This window comes from Tenrec ecaudatus, chromosome 5 (assembly GCF_050624435.1).
Source record: "Tenrec ecaudatus isolate mTenEca1 chromosome 5, mTenEca1.hap1, whole genome shotgun sequence".
NCBI lineage: Eukaryota > Metazoa > Chordata > Mammalia > Afrosoricida > Tenrecidae > Tenrec > Tenrec ecaudatus.
This window is the reverse complement of record NC_134534.1, coordinates 43,648,233-43,666,839: the sequence shown is the minus strand read 5'-3', so window position 1 is coordinate 43,666,839 and position 18,607 is coordinate 43,648,233. Positions and strand designations below refer to the sequence as shown.

At 38.8% G+C, this 18,607-nt stretch overlaps 2 protein-coding genes across 3 annotated transcripts in view; one reads left to right on the top strand and one right to left on the bottom strand.

Annotated features, from left to right (window-relative positions):
• The window catches only part of RAD54B (RAD54 homolog B), a 96,159-nt gene that overhangs the window by 65,650 nt on the left and 11,902 nt on the right, over positions 1 to 18,607 (bottom strand). For both annotated transcript variants that reach the window (XM_075549481.1, XM_075549480.1), the window contains exon 3: positions 10,099 to 10,255. In XM_075549481.1, coding sequence (XP_075405596.1) covers positions 10,099 to 10,255 — 157 coding nt within the window. The remainder of the gene's footprint in view (positions 1 to 10,098; positions 10,256 to 18,607) is intronic.
• On the top strand, positions 3,357 to 3,677 carry LOC142448708 (large ribosomal subunit protein eL42-like). Its single transcript, XM_075550610.1, has one exon. The coding sequence runs from the start codon at positions 3,357 to 3,359 to the stop codon at positions 3,675 to 3,677; it is 321 nt and encodes a 106-aa protein (XP_075406725.1).

The window sequence follows — 18,607 nt, the reverse complement described above, 5'->3', positions numbered from 1 at the left end:
GTTCATGAGGGAGGCAGGGAGGGGAGAGAGGGAAAAAATGAGTAGCTGATACCAAGGGCTCAAGTAGAAAGTAAATGTTTTGAGAATGATGATGGCAACAAATGTACAAACGTGCTTGACACAATGGATGCATGTATGGATTGTGATAAGAGTTGTATGAGCCCCAATAAAATGATTTTTAAAAGAAAGGTGTGCATCAAGATTGTATCCTTTCACCGTACTAATTCCATCTGTATGCTGACCAAATAATCCAAGAAGCTGGACTACATGAAGAATGGGGCATCAGGATGGAAGGAAGGGTTACTAACAATATGTGAAATGCAGGTGACATCATCTTGATTGTGTAAAGTGAAAAGGACTTGAAGCACTTGCTGATGAAGATAAAAGATTGCAGCCTTCAGGGTGAACTCCAACTCAACATAGAGGAAATCAAAATCCTCACAACTAGACAAATGCGCAGCAGCATCACAAATGGAGAAAATACTGAAATGATCCAGGATTTTGTTTTATTTGGATCCACAATCAACACTCATGGAAGTAGCAGTTGAGAAATTCAATGATGTATTGTACTGGATAAATGTGCTATACAAGCACTCTTTGAAGTATTAGAATAAAGATACCACTTTATGAACAAAAGTGCACCTGACCCAAGTCACAGTATTTTCAATCTCCACATATGCATGTGATAGTTGGACAATGAATAAGGAAGATTGCAGAAGAATTGATGCATTTGAATTATGATGTGGGCAAAGAATATTAAAAATACTATGGACTGCCAGAAGAACAAACAAATCTGTCTTAAGAATACAGCTAGAATGTTCCTTAGTAATGAGGATAGCTAGACTTGTGTACTTTGGACTTGCTGTCATGATAAACCAGTCCCTGGAAAAGGCATCTTGCTTTTGACAGGGACAGCAAAAGAAGAGGAAGACCCTCAAAGAGATGGATTGACACAAAGGCTGCAACAATGGGTCCACACAAACAATAACGGTGATGGTGAAGCAGCACCAGACATTGTTTCACTCTGCCACACATACCAAGAACCAAACTCACTAGCATGGAGTCAGTGCTGCCTCATATCGACCTCCTGTGGGTTCCGAGACAGCAACTGTTTACCCAGTCTCTCTCCTGCAGAGCTGCTGCCGGTTTCAAACAGCAGACCATGCAGATCGCAGCCCAACTCATAATCCCTACACCACCAGGACTCCTTTCTGCTTCACATAGAGTCAACCAAGTTGACAGCATCTAACAACGAGTTATTTTTTAGAGAATTATATAGTTCTTTTTCCTATGACAATATGGATAAGCTAAATTTGAAGTTCCAAGGAAAGGAAAAGGTCATTTGTAACTTAAGTTAAAAATATATGTTTAAGGTGAATTTTTTCATAAAATGTTCATATTAGTAAGTTTACTTGGACAAGCTTTTGAAATAAATATGCTTTTGCTTCAAAGTCAATTCTACTTAAAAAGATGTATTAGATAATGAAGTGGATACTCCCACTTATTCCTCTAGCAACTAACTCACTGAACAATGAATAAAAATAAGCGCAGAACTCAGGACAACAGCTGAGTTACTGGAGAATCGGAGGAGAAGAGGACTGAAGTTGACTCAGAAGTCGGGAGATCTGCCTCCTAGCACTGAGTGATGAGCTCACTCACTGCAAATATTTGGAGATGAGGATGGGGTACACCCCAACACAAAAAAGGGGACAATCTGAGGAAGCTCTACCCCATTTTTTTAAGGCAGCACACAATTACTGTGGAGTTTGCAGGCCACACAACAGAGAGGGAGTACAGGGAGACCATTTCACTAAGGCCTGAGATAGATAGGTACTAGGGTCAAGAAGAACTGAATGGACAGCAGAGTAAGGGGACTACTACAGAGTAAATGAAAAAAAGGAAACAGTGGCACCCTGTGGAAGTGTCTGGGCAAGGGCACCAGTGAGGGAAAGAGAGAGAGCTACACATGGTTGCCAGAGGAAATACTGAGCCCCACCACTGACATCAGGGTCTCCACACAACTAAACTCTCCCTCCCACATATGTGTACTGAATGCCAGAGATCAAGCAAACAGAGCTCCCAGAACTGAAGAATAAACTATCTGACTTAGAAATAGCAAGAGAAACATTCAATAATAGAGTCAAATATAGGATAAAATTAGTAAGCTAAAAGACATAACTGAACTTAACAAGTCTCAAGATAAACAAGAGAAAAGCAAACAAACCCAAAAGGAACTGTGGGATTCAATTAAGATATCTACCATAAGAATTATTGGACTCCCAGACCCCCATGACAACAATAAAGCAACCGAAACAATTTTCCAAGAGATAATCAGAGAGAATTTGCCAGGCCTACACAAATAATCAAGCCTATTAAATACAGAAAGCTACGCAAGTCCAAACAGAGAGAAGATCAACTCCACAACATATTCTAATTCTTGAAAACCAAAGACAAGGAGAGAATTCTGAAGGCAGCAAGAGGAAAACACAGCACAGCATAATCCCAAGGATCTTTCAGAAGAATAGATGTTATTTTTCTCAGCAGAATCTCCAGAAGTCAGAAGACAATGAAGCAATACAAGACAATGAATACATAAAGGAGGGAACCCAAACATTTGCCAACCAAGAACTCTTTACCAAGCAAAGGTGTCATTCAACAATGAGACTGTGACTGTGATTGTGGCCCTTACACAGCCTGGAAGTGAGCTCAACTCTGTGATTCTACTTTCAGCCAACATATAGATAGGCCATGTCAGGTGAACAAGGAAATGAGGGAGTATGTACTCCTTAGACCAGGCGTCCTCAAACTACGGCCCGCGGGCCACATGCAGCACACTGAGGACATTTATCCGGCGTGCCGGGTGTTTTTGCCCCATTTGTTTTTTTTAACTTCAAAATAAGATATGTGCGGTGTGGATAGGAATTTGTTCATACTTTTTTTTTTTACACTATACTCCAGCCCTCCAACGGGGCTGAGGAAAAGTGACCTGGCCCCTGTTTTAAAAGTTTGAGGACCCGTGCCTTAGACCAATCAACCCTACAAAACAAGTAGGCAGCATTGGCCAAGGAATAAAGTTCTGCAGGCAAGAAAGCCCAGAAAAGGACGAATGGAAAAAGCAAACATAGGGAGAAAGTGGCAGAATGGTGCTACATTCTGAGGATGCACAAAATACAAAATAAAATATGTATGAATTAAATAGAAAATCAATTTGCTCAGTACTTTCACTCAAATTACAATAAAAAGTTTTTCTTAAAAAATTCTACCCCCCCTTTCCGGTTAGGCACGAGCGGCATGAGGCGAGCATCACAGGCTCTCGGGTTCCTGCTTACACGGCGTAAGACCATATCTCTGCAAAGATGGTCAATGTACCCAAAACCCAAAGAACTTTCTGTAAGAAGTGCGGCAAGCATCAACCTCACAAAGTGACCCAGTATAAGAAGGGCAAGGATTCCCTGTACGCGCAAGGAAAGAGGCGCTACGATCGGAAGCAGAGTGGCTATGGTGGGCAGACAAAGCCAATTTTCCGGAAGAAGGCTAAAACCACAAAGAAGATCGTGCTGAGGCTTGAATGCGTGGAGCCTAACTGCAGGTCCAAGAGGATGCTGGCTATTAAAAGATGCAAGCATTTTGAACTGGGAGGTGATAAGAAGAGAAAGGGCCAAGTGATACAGTTCTAAGCCTTGTTTTATCTTGTAAATTTGAAAAAAGTGTTGAATCAGTATTAGAATTATCTGTAAGAAAATATAGTTACATTCTTACTCGAAAAAAAAATTCTACCTAAAAAAATAAAATTCTACCTAAACGATGGGTTAGAAGTTGTTAAGAGATTCTAAACCAAACAGAACTCTAGAAATTTGCACCAACAGATTAGCTTTACATGTATTATTCAATAGTCCAAATACAGAGGCAAGAGCTTTAAGTAATAAGTACAAAATGAACTTATTAAATTAAGGTATGTGTCAGAATGTCTCCTTTCACCATACTTATTTAGTCTGTCTGCTGATCAAATAATCTGAGAAGCTGGACTATATGGAAAAGAGAACAGAGAGATTGGAGGAAGGTTTATTAGCAACCTATGATATCTGATAACACATCTTTTTCAAAAATCAAAGAGGATTTGAAGTACTTATTGATAAAGTACGTTACCATGTATGGTAGTTACATAATCTATTGTCAACTTGAGACTATTAAGAGTAAACGTGTGGACCTGTCAATCAGGTCACAGCTTGATGACCTCATTTGGAGGCACTAAGGAGATACATAGCTTGCTAGAGACACACACATTCCTTGCAAGACATTCCTGTTGATAAGGCACATGGAGCTACACTGAGAGCCAGAGCCCTGTAGCTGGAGGAGCCATAATGGAGACACACACCAGCACTGAGATGCTTCTACCATCAATGAATCCATAAGACTTTCCACCCACTGGCCTGTGAACTTCCTGCATTCAGCATCAATGCATGGGTTGTGTGAGTCTGAAGAGGAATTTATAGATTGGTATCAGACATATGGGCTAATATCAGACTTATAGACTTGATCTGGACTGCGCTGGAATGTTTTCTTGATATACAATTACTCTTTGACATAAAGTTCTCTCACACACATATGAGTATCTATGAATTTGTTTCTCTAGTCAACTTGGACTAACACATTATGGTACACTGGATGGAGTACTAGAGAAACAAATCATAAAGATGGAGAGTGAATGCTTATTTGACTTCTGTCTCATGGTAGATTTTCTTCTTTGACTAGTAGGTGGTCAGATATAACCGTGCAGATTACTGGGCTGTTTTCTGGAAAGAATATGGAAAGTTAAAGTTTTGATTATTTTGTTGTCTTTGGTTATTCCTGTTTGAAATGGTGAAAATGAATGTGATTAATGTATATTTTGAGATCTGGTGGCAAAATCTCTCAGTTTCTCAGAAACCATGCTGCTTAGTGAAAATGGAAGAAGGTCAAAATGGCTGACAGAAAGCCTGGCCCAGGACAAAGTGGGTGAATAGGTAAATGTGGTGAAGAAAGCTGATGGTACCTGGCTATCAAAAGATATAGCATCTGGGGTCTTAAAGGCTTGAAGGTAAACAAGCGGCCATCTAGCTCAGAAGCAACAAAGCCCACATGGAAGAAACACACCAGCCTGTGTGTCGAAGGGATCAGGTATCGGGCATTATCAGAACAAAAAATCATATAGTGAATGAGGCAGGGAGTGCAGAATGGAGACCCAAAGCCCATTTGTTGGTCACTAGACATCCCCTTACAGAAAGGCCTCAGGAAGGAGACAAGCCAGTCAGGGTGCAAATTAGCAACGATGAAAAATACAACTTTCCTCTAGTTCCTAAATGCTCCCTCCTCTTCCACTATCATAATCCCAATTCTACCTTACAAATCTGGCTAGACCAGTGGATGTACACTGGTACAGATAGGAACTGGAAACACAGGGTATCCAGGACAGATGATCCCTTCAGGACCAGTAGTGTGAGTGGTGATACTGGGAGGGTGGAGGGAGCGTGGGCTGGAAAGGGGAAACCGATTACAAGGATCTACATGTGACCTCCTCCCTAGGGGACGGACAACAGAAGAGTGGGTGAGGAGACACATTGGACAGGGCAAGATATGACAAAATAATAATTTATAAATTATCAAGGGTTCAAGAGAGAGGGGTTAGAGGGGAGGGAGGGGAAAATGAGCTAATGCCAGGGGCTTAGGTGGAGAGCAAATGTTTTGAGGATGAGGGCAATAAATGTACAAATGTGCTTTACACAATTGATAAATGTATGGATTGTGATGAGTTGTATGAGCCACTAATAAAACGATTAAAAAAATAGAGAAAAGAGTGAAGGTGTGGACCTGTCAATAAAGTCACACCTTGATGATCTCATTTGGAGGTGCTAAGGAGATATAAAGCTTGCTGGAGGAGGGACACACACACTCTCCCTGCAAGACACTCCTGTTGACAAGGCACATGGAGCTATGCTGAGCGAGCGAGCCCCATGCATGTTGCAGGAGTCTGAAGAGGAATTTACAGATTGGTATTGGACATACAGACTATTGTTGGACTTATGGACTTGATCTGAACTGGACTAGGATGTTTTCTTTTTTAAAAAATCATTTTATTGGTAGCTCATTGTGCCACCATCATTTTCAAAACACTTTCTTTCTACTTGAACTCTTCATTTTTCCCCTGCCTCTCACACCCTCCCTTCCTCCCAAACCCTTGATACTTTATAAATTATTATTTTCTCATGTCTTATAATGACCGAGGTCTCCCTTAACCCACTTTTCTGTTGTCCATCCCCCAGGGAGGGGACTGTATGTAGGTTCTCGCTTTCTCCCCCAACTTTCCCCTTCCCTTCCTGGTATGGCTCTCATTATTGGTCCTAAGGGGATCTGTACCAGTGTACATCCTCTGGTCTAGCCGAATTTGTAAGGTAAAACTAATATCATGATAGTGGCCAAGAGGAAGCATTAAATAACTAGAGGAAAGCTGTACGTTGTACGTTTCATCGGTGCTTTACTGCACCCTGACTGACTCATCTCTTCCTTGTGACCTTTCTGTAAGGGATGTCCAATAGTCTACAGAGAGGCTTTGGGTCTCCAATCTGCACTCCCCCTCATTCACAATGATATGATTTTTTTGTTCTGGGTCTTTGATGCCTGATACCTGGTCCCATCGACACCTCATGATCACACAAGCTGGTGTGCTTCTTCCATGTGGACTTTGTTGCTTCTCAGCTAGATGGGATGTTTTCTTAATGTACAATTAGTCTTTGATATAAAGTTCTTTATTACATACATATGAATGTCTATGATTTGTTCTCTAGTCAACCCATACTAACGCACCATGGATTACACTCAATATAAAGAAAGTAAAACTTCTCACAACTAGATCAATAAGCAACATCATGGTAAATGGAGAAAAGATTCATTTTTTGTGCTTAATAAAGGTTTCTATGATTTTTTCATTACTTTTGACTTGCTCTTATATTCTTATTCCTATCATTTAAAAGGTAGCACAAAAATATAAATTTCTCAGAGAATGTTAAACACTTAAAAACATACCCCTGAAATCTCAGATTAGAGAGAAGTTTGACCAATCTCTTTATATTTTTAAATCCTCTTCTCTTTACAAATGCTTTCCTCTTTGCCTGCCAACACTATCTTAAGAGACAGAGAAGAAAAAAAAAGAGAGAAAATTTTTTCTCTGGTCCCCTGGCATCCCTTCAAGGTATTTCTCCTCCTTTCCTTTACTGAATTAAGACCCCTTCGTTCAGTTACACGGTTTTGGAACTAACATTTGCGCTAAACCCTGACTAAGAGGATGTCCCTGCCTTTATATCTATGGTATAATGAAGCCAAGTCAGTAAACTGATAAATACATACAACAGAAATAGGATGTTTGATGTGTCTGAGAGAATTAGTGGAGAAGTCAGGGTAATCAATAATAGTACTAACTGTTACAAGTGCATCACAACTAGTGAAAGAATTTTTCATTGTCAAAAGAAAAATACTTGTATAGGTTCTGAATATCTAGGAGGTCTGGAGTATATTTTTCACAAGCACAGGCTTAAATGTACTGAGCCTGATTATTCATGAAGAGAAAGTGACAAGGAGATTGGACAAAAAAGGCAAGAGTCTGTCTTCCTACCAAAACCCCAGAAGAACCACATTTCTGATGCTGGGGGAAATCAGCAGTAGTAGAACTACAACATGGGTTCCCCAACTTATTTGACCCCACACTTTTTCAGATAAAAAAAAAATTACTCAGAGCCTCCGAATAAAACCTTTTGTACTACAGCCCATCACCCAGGATAAAGTGTAGCTATCTGCTTTTCCAGTCCCTTTGGACTATTCCAGGGCCCATCAGAGGGCAGTATCGCCCACTCCGGGAAACAATGATCTATATAATTCTCAGACAATTCATATCTGCAAACTGGTGGGGTCATAAAGAGACTGGAAATGCAATGGAGATGAAAATGTACTTACTTGATACAGAAACCAAGCTCAAAAAAATGCTACAGGGATACTAAACAAAAAAAATAAACAGTTCCCATGGAGTCAATTCCACACGCATGTGTCAGAACAGAACTGCACATAGTGTTTTCAATGGCTGTGGCTTCAGAAGGAGATGACCAGGGCTTTCCTTCAAGGCATCAATGGGTCGATTTGAACCATCGACCTTTCAGTTAGTATCCATGCACTTTTATGCTATCTGGGGATTTAATATTATAAATTACTGTTAATCTGCTAAAGTGTAGTGATAATATTGTGTCTATGTATTATAAGAAATACATGCTGAAATATGTAGGCATGCAATAGTATGATATCTGCAAATTAATTCTCAAATAACCCAGCAAAAAAGTGTGTGTGTGCGTGCGTGAGTGGGCACGCGCAGAGACAGAGAAAGAGAGAGAAGTGAGGAGGAGGCAGAGAGAAAATATGACAATTAAATACTAATAATCATTGAATTTACTATTTTAATTGGACTATTTTTTCAACTTCTCTATATGAAAACTTTCTAAATAAAAAGATGAATAAACTAGGTCACAGACTTGATTTCACTTCATAGTGGATTAGAGCTATAATTTAAAGGATGTCAAAAGGTGAGTGTTTTTAAAAAATAAGTGTATACTATATAGGTCTCATCTCTAACTACATGATTTTCTATACATTCCCACCCCCCCACCCCCCAGCAATCCATGATAGAAAGTAAGGTACTTCTTACAAAGCTTTCCCCAATTAACCTCATTCCTAGATTGAAAGGCAGGAAGGAGGGTATCAGGAGGCAGGTACTGTTGCCCAGCCCAGTGAATGTACTAATCAGAGAAGAGATTAAGGGATTAGGAAGTGGATAAATTAACTCCCTCTTCCGTTTCTTTTATTATGTCTTATCATCTTTCTCTTATTTAGCAGGGAAGGGAATGAGAAATTATGGAACACAAATAAGGCCCAAAATAAAATCAGAAGGTGTCACATGATAAATACTACATTATGATTCTCTTAGCTATCAGGGTAGAAAGAAAATGGACGTACCATTTCAGGCTAGCAGTAAAGAAGAGAAAAGAAGAAATTCCCCTAAATAGGATGAAGGAAGAGGAAGATGGGATAAAGAGAGAAAGAAGGAAAAAGAAGGCTAATCAGTAAACTGCCTGGCCCACCACTGTCCCTTAGAAGTCTCCTAAAGTGACATGCCAGTTCCTAAAGTCCTTCTCACCATGGGAAAATATAGCATTCCAGACAGACAAACCCATTTTCTATTTGCACTGTAACTAATTACCACAAATGTAATAGTTTAAACAAAGGAACATCCATTCATCAGGAAAATTTATTGAGAAGTTCGAGAAATAATCTTCAAATAAAGTAAGCAGTGAAAGGGTTACGTGCTTAAAGACTCTTAGTTGAGCTGCACTAGTAGCTGACGGAGGACCGTCGCTCTTCCAGACTCCAACAGATGGAGCTCTCTCCTGGAGTCTGTTTATTCAACCAGAAAATGAAGAAATGTAATTTGAAAATATAGTTGTAATGATGTCTTTCAAAAGTCCAAATAAACAAACATCTGTGATGCTTTTTCTTACCTGAAAAACAATGATTACTGAAATAACAATGATCTCTTACAAACACAAAAAGAACCATAATCCTTAGGTTAATTCAACAATGGAGGATTAAGGAGAGGTGTATTTGTTCAATGCTTTGTTTTCCTATAACTCTCTATCTTGATCATGTAAATCTAACTAACTGGAAGTTATACCATGGGTTATAATGAATTAGTCATTTGAAATCCACCCCTTAATAATAGAAACATACTTGGGGGGATTGAAATTAAATCTGTAAACAATCTATTTTGGCACTTGATGAAAAGACCACATTAAACCAAAGAGTTTACAATGAACATTCTTAAACATAAGAGTTATCATGAAGTATAAAATTATTTAGTTATCATTAAAAGTTAATCATGACCAAAAAATTTAAACTGTCAACAACCTCATTGTATTATATTAACAACAACCAAATGCAACATATTTATTCTTGGAAAGAATCAATGTAAAAACTATACTAACCTTATTGGTCAGAGGCTAACTGTGACCATGAAAGCAGTCTTACCTGTCTGAAGTGGACCTAATGCTGGCCTCAGAGATGATTCAGGAAAACATTTCCCACTGCGAGTATCCTTGTGACTCAGCGCTCTTGTCGTCTCTTCAGTATGCAGAACACTTAAATGACCAGTTCTGAAATCACTTTCTGACTTATTTGCAGCAACCTAAAAGCACAAAACATAAATTTCAAGCAGAAGTTCAATCCAACTTCTATATTTTCACACAATAGATTCTTTTATTTAAAACAAGATTCATCTAAATTATAAACTAGTTACTCTCTAAATAGCAAATATATGAAAGTAGATTTAAAATGCAACTTTTATAGATTGTGTATTTTAAGTTAGTTTAATTGTTTTAAACACTGTAAGACATGACAGAATGAAAAGTATAATTAATGTATAGTTGAAATGACATTATAATAAAAGTTTCTAAACATATCACAATGTGTCATTCTCATATCCTAAGCTGCTCTTTTTCCTTGATAATTTCTCAATTTAAAATTAAGACTTAAATAATGCTAATGTTTTGGGTGTGATAATGGTACAACCATTATGTTTTAATTTTTAAAGAGCTCTTAGAGCTTAGAGACATATACTAAAATATTTAAAAATGAGAAGGTCTGACTGGGATCTGAATCACAATAACATGTAGAGAAGGGACTGGCGAGGAGCTGGAGCAAGATGGGTTATGAGGTGACAACTGTTGACACTGGATGAAAGATAGATGTGGGTAGTCACCCACTCTTTACTTTTGTGTGCTTTTGTATTACTCCTGTAACAAACTCACAAACTTAATGGGTTAAGACCACATAAATACATCAATTTGTAGGTTAGAATTCTATAGGTTAGAAGTCCAACAAGGGTCTTACTAGGTTAAAATTAAAGGTGTGTTTAGACACCAATATTATTCGATGCTTTATAATCTATTAGCATATTTATAGTGATGATCAATTTGGCCCAAATTTTGCTGCTTGTATTTTCAGGCCAATATAACAAAAAAGCAGATTCTGACATATTTACCAAGGAAAATATTGTTTTGAAGCATCTGCTTCAGTTGATTTATTGGCCTGAAAAATACAAGTAGCAAAATCCAATTTGAATATCAAAACAATAGATTTTAACTTATTGAATAATATAGCCATTTCCTAATATAGATTAATTCAATCTAAGATGAGAAATAATTTTAAGGAAAAAAATTCAGAACTGAAGTAGATAAGGGGAAGATGTAGTTTAACTGATAGCACAATACATTTAGATTTGTCATGTTTTATTCCTTAAAATAGTTACATGATCTCCAAAATGTCTACATCACTCATTTAAAAAAAGAAAACAATGGCCGAGTCCTCTGGTATAACCAAAAGGAACAAAACATAGTAACTCAGTGCTTTGAACTGAAAGTACTTCTTAGAAAGTACATCAGACAGTAAACCTTTAAACAAGGGTGCTGCTGACCAACCCAGGGACAAGGGAACACCAAGTGATCCAAAAATTGGTGCCAAGGAGGGTGTGAGAGGCCTAGTAGGGATTCATCAAGGGCAATGTGAACGAGAAAAATTACTGAAACCCAAATGAAGGCTGAACAAGAGAGTGGGAAAAGAGGAAAGGAAATAGAGGAAAAAATTAGGGGCCAAAGGGCATTTATAGAGGTCTAAATACAGGCATGTACATATGTAAATATATTTATATAGGATGATGGGGAAATAGATCTTTGTGCATATATGTATAGATTTAGTATTAAGATAGCAGATGGACATTGGGCCTCTACTCAAGTACTCCCTCAATGCAAGAATACTTTCTTCTATCAAATTGACATTCCATGATGCACACCTTCCCAACATGATCACTGAAGACAAATGTGTGCATAAGCAAATGTGAAGAAAGCTGATGGTGCCCAGCTATCAAAAGATATAGCGTCTGTGGTCTTAAAGGCTTGAAGATAAGCAAGCAGTCAATTAGCTTAGAAGCAACAAAGCCCACATGGAAGAAGCACACCAGCCTATGTGATCACAAGGTGTCAATAGGATCAAATAAGAAGCAACAAAGAACAAAAACACCCTATCATAGTGAATGAGGGGGAGTGCAGAGTAGGGACCCAAAGCCCATCTGTAGACAACTGAACATCCCCTTACAGAAGGATTGCAGAGAGGAGATGAGTCAGTCAGGGTGCAGTATAACACCGATGAAACATACAACGTTCTTCTAGCTCTTTTATGCTTCCTCTCACCCACTATCATGATCCCAATTCTACCTTACAAATCTGGCTAGACCAGAGGATGTACATGGGTACAGATAGGAACCAGAAACACAGGGAATCCAGGACAGATGATCCCTTCAGGACCAGTGGTGAGAGTGGTGATACCAGAGGGTGGAGGGAAGGTGGGATAAAAAGAGGGAACCGATTACAAGGATCTACATATAACCTCTTCTCTAGGGGACAGACAACGGAAAAGTGGGTGAAGGGAGATGTCGGATAGTGTAAGACATGACAAAATAATAATAATTTATAAATTATCAAGGGTTCATGAAAATGGGGAGAGCAGGGAGGGAGGGGAGAAAATGAGGAGCTGTTACCAAGAGCTTAAGTGGAGAACAAATATTTTGAGAATGATGAGGGCAACATATGTACAAAGGTGCTTGACAAAAGTGATGTATGTGTGGATTGTAATAAGAGTTCTATGAGTCCCCCAATAAAATGATTTGAAGAAAAAAAAAACAAGAATGCCTAGACAATCAGATAGGATAAGAATAGTCTTTTCAACAATGGCCTTGGGAGACAACTAACGATCCACATGAGAAAGACAGAAAGCTAACCTGACCTCATACCATACACAAAAAAATAATTTAAATAAATCAAAGTTTTAAAGAATCAAAACTATAAATAATTCATAGAAGAAAATGTAGGATTAAATCTTCATGGCCTTGGGTTAGGAAAAGCCTTCTTAGATATGTTACCAAAAGTACAAACAACAAATATAAAATAGATAAAGTGGATTTCATCAAAATTAAAATTTTTGTGTTGCAAATAATACCATCCAGAAAATGAAGGGGCATGAAACAGAAAAAAACACTTGCAAATCATATATCTGCTAAGTGACTAGTATCTAGAATATAGAAAGAACTCATGAATACAACGTAATATCAAAAAGGAAAAAAAGAGGAAAATCAAATTACTAAAATCAGGAATAATGAAGAAAAATCAATATCAACCATAAAGGAATAAGAAGGAATATTTAAAGATAGTCAATAGCAAAAACCATCTAACTATAAAATGTACCAACAGCCCCGAAAGATCGATAAATTGGGCATTAGCCCATAAAAGATGCTCAAGATCACTGGTTATCAGGGAAAATACAAATCAAAACCACAGTGTGAAACCGTTTCACTCACTAGAATTTTTTCATTTTTTTAAGTGAAAAATAACATTTTACTTATTGTTGATAAGATACAGAGAAATCAGAAGCCTTGTACACTGCTAATAAGAATGTAAAATATTACAATCATTTTGAAAAACAGTCTGGCAGTTCCTGAAAAGGATAAGCAAAGATCTAGCAATCCCACTCCCAGGTATACAGAGAAAAATACTTCTGAACACAGAAATACTAATACATTAATATTTATAGTGACATTATTCATTATAGCCCCAAATGTGAACAATCCAAGTGCCCATTGCAGTGCAGTGAGGTACTTCCAGTCCCAGCCTTTGAAACTTCTATCAAAAGACTGGGAAATCCACTGCCAAATGAGTTGATTCCAATTCATAGCAACTTAATATAGGGTTTTCACATCTTTCTTCCTCTCAAATGCTGTGGGTTTGAAGTGTGGATCCTGTAACTAGGTATAGGGCTAGTAAGAGGTGATGGTAGCTCATTCAGGGGATTGGCTAGCATGCTAGTAATGTAAAGTACACAGCATCCTTGTGGGTGGAACTGTATAAATAAGGTATATAGAACCCTATCATGGGATTGTTCTATTTTGACATCCTACTAGGTTTAAAATTAGCCATCTCAAAGGTGGATCTCACTACTAAGAAGAAAGAGCAGGGTATGGATCATGTCATTTGGATCCTGAGACTCCTGCACTGAACAGCCTTGATCTAGGAGTCTGAGTGTTGTGCCATCAGAAGTTGTCAAGAGACAAGAGAGAAGTGGCAAAGAAGCAGAGGCAGTAGAACCAAGAACATGAAACAGAGCAGTGGGCTTCTCAATGCAGAGTGAGAGGAGGTTCTCTGGGCAGGAGGCATGTTGTCTAAATGAGTTGCACCAGGCATTTTACGGGAGAAAGGGGAACAGTTTGCCAACCAATGGAGTTCAAGATGAGTATCTCCAGCTCAACCTTTACTGGTGGAGTAGGCACTTCATCAGGCACTTAATCAGAGCTACGTTTGTCTAAACAGGACAGAAGACAAGAGCTACAGGGTTGCAAGGTCAAATGCTATGAGCTTTTTAACACTTGCCTAAGGAGGTAACTAGGCCAAGGGCCAAGGCATGCCTGCAAGCAAGGTTAAGGGGAGATTATCCTGACCAAAGAACTGTATCCTGAAATGTAATACACATCCTAAAAAGCACCACATGCATAAATATGGTCTGTGAGTTCTATGTGGCCACTGCAACAAATTATCAAACCCAGCAGAGTAGAATGTGAAGAGGCAAATGATGTCAGAATTGGAGGATGAAGGCATGTTTGACCTCCAGCTCATAGGAACTGGCCTTGGTCTGAGGCTGATGGTAAAATTAGAGGGAGTCAGACACCACCTCCATGCTCTTCTACTTACCAACTAATAAGTGGGTAAAATGTAATGTAACAAATACAATGGAATACCATTCTGGTTGGCAGAAAATCAGTCCCCAAAAAGATCCACACTATAATCTCTGGCCAAACCTTCATGTCATACTTTTGGTCTACAAGATGGTAAGGTACTAAACCAGGGTTGTTTTGACCCATGAATTTTATGGTGATTTGGTACAGCAACAAAAGACATTCAACCATAAAAAGAAATAAGAAATGCATACTAGAACACAGATGAATACCAAAATCATACTAAGTAAAAGAAGCCTATTGCAAAGGGTCACATACGATTCCATTCATATGAAATGTCCAGAACTGGAAAATCCAGAGACACAAAGTAAATTAGTGGTTGTCAAGCGCTGAGGCAATAGGGAGAAATGAAAAGTGACTGTTAATATTTTAGGTTTCTTTTACTTAACATTTTATTAGGGACTCATACAGCTCTTATCACAATCCATACATACATCAATTGTATAAAGCACATCTGTACATTCTCTGCCCTAATCATTTTCAAAGCATTTGTTCTCCACATAAGCCCTTTGCATCAGCTCCTCATTTTCCCCCTCCCTCCCCAATCCCCCCTCCCTCATGAGCCCTTGATAATTTATAAATTATTATTTTGTCATATCTTGCCCTGTCCGGCGTCTCCCTTCACCCCCTTTTCTGTTGTCCATCCCCCAGGGAGGAGGTCACATGTAGATCCGTGTAATCTGTTCCAATGTTCAGGTTTCTTGAAGGGGTAATAAAAATGTTCTAAAATTGATGGTGATAGGGACTGCACAACTGAATATACTAGAAAACCACAAAATCTTATCATCTAAATGGGTTAATTGTCTACATTTTATATCTTAATAGAACTACATCTTGAGAGGGACAGCAGAGAAAGGGGGAAGGGAGACTCCGGATAGGGCAAGATATGACAAAATAACGATGTATAAATTACCAAGGGCACATGAGGGAGGGGGGAATGGGGAGGGAGGGGGGAAAAAAAAGAGGACCTGATGCAAGGGGCTTAAGTGGAGAGCAAATGCCTTGAGAATGATTGGGGCAGGGAATGTATGAATGTGCTTTATACAATTGATGTATGTATATGTATGGATTGTGGTAAGAGTTGTATGAGTCCCTAATAAAATGTAAAAGAAGAAAAGAGAAAAAAATGATTAGGGCAAAGACTGTACAGATGTGCTTTATACAATTGATGTATGTATATGTATGAACTGTGAAAAGAATTGTATGAGCCCCAATAAATTGTTAAAATAAATTAAAAAAATAAAATAAACCATTAAAAAAAAGAACTACATCTTTTTTTTTTTTTTAAACATTTTATTAGGGGCTCATACAACACTTATCACAATCCATACATAGACATACATCAATTGTATAAAGCACATCTGTACATATTTTGCCCTAATCATTTTCTTTTTTTTTTTTTTTCTTCTTTTACATTTTATTAGGGACTCCAACAACTCTTACCACAATCCATACATATACATACATCAATTGTACAAAGCACACCCATACACTCCCTGTCCCAATCACTCTCAAGGCATTTGCTCTTCACCTAAGCCCCTTGCATCAGGTCCTCCTTTTTTTCCCCCCCTCCCTCCCTTTTCCCCCCTCCCTCATATGCCCTTGGTAATTTATACCTCGTTATTTTGTCATATCTTGCCCTATTCGGGGTCTCCCTTCCCCCCTTCTCTGCTGTCCCTCTCCCAGGGAAGAGGTCACATGTGGCTCCTTGTAATCAGTTTCCCCTTTCCAACCCACTCACCCTCCACTCTCCCAGCATCGTCCCTCACTCCCTTGGTCCTGGAGGTATCATCCACCCTGGATTCCCTGTATCTCCAACCCTCCTATGTACCAGTGTACAGCCTCTGTCCTATCCAGCCCTGCAAGGTAGAATTCGGATCATGGTAGTTGGGGGGAGGAAGCATCCAGGATCTGGGGGAAAGCTGTGTTCTTCATCGATACTACCTCACACCCTAATTAACCCATCTCCTCTCCTAAGCCCCTCTATGAGGGGATCTCCATTGGCTGACACTTGGGCCTTGGGTCTCCACTCTGCACTTCCCCCTTCATTTAATATAATATATATACACATACATATATACATATACACATAAATACACATACATACACACACTTATATCTTTTTTTTTTTTTTTTTTGCATGATGCCTTATATCTGGTCCCTTGGGCACCTCGTGATCGCACTGGCCGGTGTGCTTCTTCCATGTGGGCTTATTTGTTTCTGAGCGAGATGGCCGCTTGTTCACCTTCAAGCCTTTAAGACCCCAGACACTATCTCTTTTGATAGCCGGGCACCATCAGCTTTCTTCACCACATTTGCTTATGCACCCATTTGTCTTCAGCGATCCTATCATGGAGGTGTGCAGTCAATGATATGATTTTTTGTTCTTTGATGCCTGGTAACTGATCCCTTTGGGACCACTCGATCACACAGGCTGGTGTGTTCTTCCATGTGGACTTTGTTGCTTCTGAGCTAGATGGCCGCTTGTTTATCTTCAAGCCTTTAAGACCCCAGTCACTATCTCTTTTGATAGCCGGGCACCATCAGCTTTCTTCACCACATTTACTTGTTCACCCATGTTGGCTCCAGCTGTTGTGTCGGGAGAGTGAGCATCATAGAGTTCCAATTTAATAAAAGAAGGTATTCATGCATAGAGGGAGTGTTTGAGTAGAGGCCCAAGGTCCTTCCGCCACCTTAATACTTGACCTATAAATATAGACACAAAGATCTATTTCCCCAACCTCCTATATATATTTGCATGTACATGTCTTTGTCTAGACCTCCATGAATGCCCTTTGACTCCTAGCTCTTTCCTCCATCTCCCTTGAAGAACTACATCTTAATAACAAAAAGTTTAAAAGACAAAAAAAAAGAAACCTTATACTTTGTTTTAAAAAAATAAAACCTTTAGGACATATATTACCAGCAATGTATTGCTAAATAAAATTTCAAGTTTAGAGAATATTTCATTTGTTTCTCTTTTTGTTTTGTAGAATAAATTATTAAAGGTGAAATGCTCTTTAAAAAAAAACTTTTTTCTCAGTGCATACACTGGTAAATGCCAACTATCTACTGTGAAAGGTCTAGCTATGAAAACTGAAGAATTCTACAGCAAAGGCAGAATCAAAAATAAGTAGAATTTTAGCTCTGTAGCGTAATGCATCAGACAATTACAGAATAACAGAAAAGTTGGTATGAAACAATCTATATAACTTCTAAGTAGGGAACAATCCTTTCTTTTAGTACTACACATTGCTTCAAGTTATTTGTTTACATAGTAAAAATGAAATATTAGGATTAATGATTCAAAGATCTACTCCTCACTTATTAATTCTCTTTACATATATATATAAATATGCTTCCTATAAATGATGTACGGATTGCTATAAGAGTTTTAAGAGCCCCCCAAAAAATGGTATTTAAAATAAAATATAAAGGTGATGGACATGGCAATAGCAAGCTGTGCACCATCCCAGCCTTCAGGGAAGGTTTGTAGGTCACCAAAAAGCTAGATCCAGGTGCCCTGTGCTCCCTCTGGCTGGTGGAAGGACCTCATCCAGGTGCTACGCGGGACCAGCCTCCATGGCCAGCACCTCTATGCAGATGTACAGGTAGCACCCAGGTCCTATGCATCTCAAAATTGCTCTGGGGTGGAGAGGGAAGAAAGAAGCCATCAGCGAGGGGTTTTAGAAGCTATGTGAA

Excerpts from the sequence above, each read along its gene's own strand:
- LOC142448708 (XM_075550610.1), top strand. The coding sequence starts at position 3,357 with ATGGTCAATGTACCCAAAACCCAAAGAACTTTCTGTAAGAAGTGCGGC.